Here is a 5,172-nt window from a genome sequence, read left to right on the forward strand (position 1 = left end):
TCTAAGATTCCTTCTCCTCTCTCTCTGATCTCACCCTCTCTCTCTGCTAGAGCAGACAGGACCTTCTTGAGTGCTTCCTTCTTTCTCTCAACTGGTGATAGACATTCTCTTAACTTTTGACAGTGTTTAGTATAACTGTCAGTGATTAAGTCATATTCATGATGTTTGTGATTATGAACTGAGCAGGTAACACAGATTACTGTATTACATGTTTCACAAAATAGCTCCAAAGGCTTTCCATGATCACTACATGTGGCCTCTTGAGGATTTGATAAATCTGCTGTCTTCTTTGTTAGACTGTACATCTCTTTGAGGTTGTTTAGGTGGAATGCTACAGGAAAGGCTCCTGCTCCTTCTTCTGGTAACTCTGTATGATGACGACAAGTGGGACAAGAGAGGTAATAGGTCTCATTCTTCTTATCCAAAGGCAATCCCTCCAGACAGTGCTCACAGAATGAATGTAGACAAGGTAAAGTCTTAGGGTTGGTATAGTGGTCAAGACACACAGAGCAGGTGAGCTCTTTCTCCAGTTTGAGTCTGAGGCCAGAAGATGGTTTGGTTGCCATTTCAAGAAAAGAATAAAATTGGATACGTAAAGCAAGAACAAAAATGAAGAGAGATAAAGGTAGAAGACGGTAAATGAAGATAGAGCAAGAATGAACAATAAGAAATGAGGAACTTAAAATAAATGAGAAAACAAAGCGAAATAGAACGATAGAAGAAAGGGGTGGCAGGATAGCAGTCTATAGTCTTGTGACTGAAGGAAGTTATGATAGCTACAATAATACTGGGAGCAACCTAACCATTACTAAAGATGCAGTACTGTATGTACAGTAAAAGGTAACCTTTACTATGGGTTATTGATTTAATTGTGATATGAAAAATAAGAATACATGTACATGTATATTGTATGCAGGAGATAAATGGAAACACTTAAGGGTGAGCCTAAACCTTATACAACTGTACTACATGTATAGCAGCATTAGCAGCATATTGTACATGTACTCCTGGAGACTCCATACTTCATGACCATCAGTTACCCATAGCATGTGCTGAGACTTGTAATCTGGTTATACATGTACATGTAAATGTACAGTACATGTATCAGAAAACTGAACAAAAAGACAAGTTTCATAGTTGTACATGTAGTTACTTTGAAGGGAGTTACAATTTACTATACACCATCACTTACAGAGTATATACAGTTGTAAGACAGTCTTCCTTTGGTAGGCTAAGAGATCTGATCCACTACTACTCAACCTATGAAGAATAATAAATAAATAAATATAATGAAATCACAATAATTATTTGCAATCTTGTGTGAACCATAAAATTCCATTACTTATTAATACACTCAATGCCAAAACCTTCAAACAGCAAACAGTGTACAGTGTACTACAGTACAACCTCCAGTGGACCTCCTGTACTGAACAAGTTCTTAAGAGAAGGAGAGAGAGAGGATCACACACAAAATATCAACATATAAATATTAACTAGCCTCAGGCATTTAATGACAATACATGAGGCAGTGCATAAAGTGATGACTCCAGCTCAATACAGAGCCTATAGTGCAGTAGAGGCAGCACTATAATATGAAGAGAGTGTCTTCATTATGAAGGCCTGTAAAGAAATGTATCATCATACTATCAATGATTATTATTATTATAAATAAAGAAAGAGATAAAAGAAATTAATAATTAATTAATTGTACACAAAAAGAGAGAGAGGGAGAGGAGAAAAGGAGAAGGAAGCTGTTTAAATAAAAGACAGTTTGAATCATACAGTATACAGTACAATTATTAGATTCACAATTACTGTGTGTTAGTAATTACAGGTTTAGCAAAAGGAGCTAATATCTGTTAGGACAAGGACAGACAACCTCGTTAGAGAAGAGAGGAGAGAGAGGAGACCAGGAATTACTCTAAAATTAAAAAGTCACAATTATTAGTTCATTATTATTATTATTATTAGCATTATCAGTACACAGTACATTGATGTACTACTAGTCTAGTTTCTCAATGATGAATGGATGCTGTAGTGCTTGATTGATACTGAGCCTCTTGGTTGGATCAAGTATAAATATCTTATCAAGGAAGTCCTTGAAGTGATGAATCTTCCTCAGGTGAGCTTCACTTGGAGACTGGGAACCAACCAGGTCTGCTAGAAGGTCACGTTGAGGACTGAATGAAGACATCACCACAACCTTCTCCTGTAGAGGAAGAGAGGGAGTCACTACCAGCAGGAGCAGGAGGAGGAGCAGAATGTTATAAATACATGTACGTGTATATCATTTATACAGGGATGAATGGAGGCAGGAGTCCATAATGGAGATGGACAGGATGATTCTAATACAGATCCACTTCTATTAACAGTATTGTACCTTACTAAACAGGACCTTATATTAGGAAAACTATACATGTACATGTACATGTATTATGTAGCAATTGAAGCAACCAAAATCTCCTTATACATGTATATAATATTAAACTATCAATCATTAATGCGTACAAAATACCCATTCAAATTACATGTACATTTACATGTAGAAAAAATATTACCAACATTTTTATAGCTAAATAGTGACATTGCATGTATAAATCCTCTTCTTGCTTACCTTCTGAGTCACTTTATCCACAGTATGATACAAGAAGTTGAAACTACTATCAAAATGATTCTCCCTAAACATTCCCTTCCTGACCATTTTATGTGACATCTTCCCCTTCAGCTCCATATTCAACTTGAGCATCTCATTATTGCTTTTACCAGGGAACAGTATTTGACCAGTGTACAGTTCGTACAGTGTAGCACCGACTGACCACATGTCAATACCATAGTCATACTTACAACCTATAACTGATGGGGGAATAAGAATAAAAATAATAATTGTAAATTTGTTTAATTTTATAAATTTGTAAAAAATCCAATTTTGATCGGAATCAGCTCAAACTTTCTACACAACATAAGAACATGTATATGCATCAGAGAATGTAATAAAAATGAAGAATTCTCTACTTTTCATTTTTGGCAAAATTTGACTTATACAGGGACTTTTGTCCGATTTCGAGCAACTTAAAAAATTCGTAAAAAAATCCAAACTTGATTAGAATCAGCTCAAACTTTTTACACAACATAAGTACATGTATATGTATCAGATAATCTCATTAAAATCATTATCAATTATCATTACTAATAATTATTAATTATTTACTTATTTCGGGTGCCCTGTAGAACCTGCTCACAAGATAAGGTGTAATCTCATTATCCTGTATGAATGATGCTGATCCAAAATCACACAACTTTAACATCAACTTGGACTCATTCACCTAATGCAACATAACAGTAATAATAATAATGAATATATTAATAATAATAATAATAACAGTAATAGAAATGAAAATAATAATAATAATAATAAATGCCCACATTAAATAATAAAAACTAATGTAATTATTTGTCATTAATACAGGTACAATGTATATTAAAGACTCACCAGTATGTTATCTGGTTTGATGTCAGCATGAAGTATAGTGCATCTCTTCATCAGCTTCAGTGCTAACAGCAACTGTTGACTGTATGACCTCACTGCCTTGATATGGAGACCAATGTTCTTACCATACTTCCTTAACACTTCACGAATATTCATACTATAATAAATAAATAATTAAAATAAATAAATAAATGAATAAATAATAAATACATAAATTAATTAATGAATAAATAAATAAAAATACAACATGTACATGTACATGTAGCTTAACAAAATCTATAATTAGAGTTGATTAATTAGTGGGTGTGGTTAGTTATTACCTCATTGATTCAAATACCAGGCACAGGTGGTTCTTGTGAAAGAAGTTACTGAATAATCGAATGCAGTGGAACTTGTCATCAGGATCAGTCGCATTTAACTTCTTTAATATTTCCAACTCAGCCATGCCAGTCTTGTGCCTTATAAGGAAGAGAATAAGGACATCAATATGCATCAGGAAATGTAATAAAAATTTGGGGTGATTTCGGAGCCATTTTTTGGAAAAAACCAAGGGCTATAGCCTTGGGTATTTTTCAGATTTTGGCATTTTCTTAAAATGGCTGTAACTGGAAAAATTGAAGTTGGAATCAGCTCAAACTTTCTACACAGCATAAGGACATCAATATGCATCAGAAAATGTAATAAAAATTTGGGGTGATTTTGGAGCCATTTTTTGGGAAAAACCATGGGCTTAGCCTTGGGCATTTTTCAAAATTTTGGCATTTTCTTAAAATGGCTGTAACTTGAAAAATTGGAGTCGGAATCAGCTCAAACTTTCTACACAGCATAAAGACATCAATACGTACATGTACTTTAATTATTAATTAGTAGGTGTGTCTAGCCACACCCACTCACATCATCTCGTTGTTCCTGATTATCTTGATGGCTACTTCTTGACTTGATCTAGAGGTATCCCTAGCCCTCACTACATTACTGAACACTCCGTGACCAGTGTACCCATAGACCATGTACCGTCTGTCTAGTTGCTCACCAATACGCACTCCTAGTGGAGAGGAAGAGAGAAAATAATATACTACATGTATAAATTAAGAAATATATATATACACGTACATGTATACTGTACATGTAAACCTATTACAATAAATTAAAATAAAAACACAATTATACATGATACATGTTAAAATAAAAGCTTGAGGCTACTCTTAACACTACAGAGTTGAGACTCCTGTTGATTCCACAGAAGTTACTAAATACACCACCAGTCCTCCATTAATAATACAAATATAATCCATTATACATGTACAGCTATCAGTATCACTATAATCTATAATAGATTATAATATATCACTATAGCTATCACTATAATAGATAAATACATGATTAATATGTTGTACATGTGTATATAGCCATGTCAAAATTAAATTAATTAATAATAGACTAATACACTAACTGTAATATCCTTCAGCATCGTCCCAGTTATCAGTTAAATGATCATTCTCTCCAATACCATCAGCTAACAGTGCCTTACTCGGACTCTGGAGGGATATACATGTACATACACCAGAGAGGAGGGGGGGAGAGAAAGGGAGAGAGAGAGGGAGGGAGGGAGGGAGAGAAAGAAAAAAATGTTATATATACATGTACTGTAAATGAGTAATTTTATAAAGAACTAAATCTGACAAGAC

At 34.1% G+C, this 5,172-nt stretch overlaps 1 protein-coding gene across 2 annotated transcripts in view; it reads right to left on the reverse strand.

Moving 5' to 3' along the window:
- LOC100639201 (serine/threonine-protein kinase PRP4 homolog) overlaps window positions 1–5,172 on the reverse strand; it is an 18,984-nt gene that overhangs the window by 2,287 nt on the left and 11,525 nt on the right. The window contains exons 7-14 of one of the 2 annotated variants that reach the window (XM_020002622.1): window positions 4,938–5,022; window positions 4,382–4,529; window positions 3,808–3,945; window positions 3,491–3,644; window positions 3,209–3,323; window positions 2,615–2,853; window positions 1,833–2,209; window positions 1,193–1,620 (exon numbers count right to left, since the gene is read on the reverse strand). In XM_020002622.1, coding sequence (XP_019858181.1) covers window positions 2,003–2,209; window positions 2,615–2,853; window positions 3,209–3,323; window positions 3,491–3,644; window positions 3,808–3,945; window positions 4,382–4,529; window positions 4,938–5,022 — 1,086 coding nt within the window. In that variant the 3' untranslated portion in view covers window positions 1,193–1,620; window positions 1,833–2,002. Of the gene's footprint in view, window positions 1–1,192; window positions 1,621–1,815; window positions 2,210–2,614; window positions 2,854–3,208; window positions 3,324–3,490; window positions 3,645–3,807; window positions 3,946–4,381; window positions 4,530–4,937; window positions 5,023–5,172 lie in introns of both variants that reach the window. The other variant, XM_020002621.1, reaches the window with a different exon arrangement.

This window comes from Amphimedon queenslandica, unplaced genomic scaffold, assembly GCF_000090795.2.
Source record: "Amphimedon queenslandica unplaced genomic scaffold, v1.1 AMPQUscaffold_12875, whole genome shotgun sequence".
Classification (NCBI taxonomy): Eukaryota; Metazoa; Porifera; class Demospongiae; order Haplosclerida; family Niphatidae; genus Amphimedon; species Amphimedon queenslandica.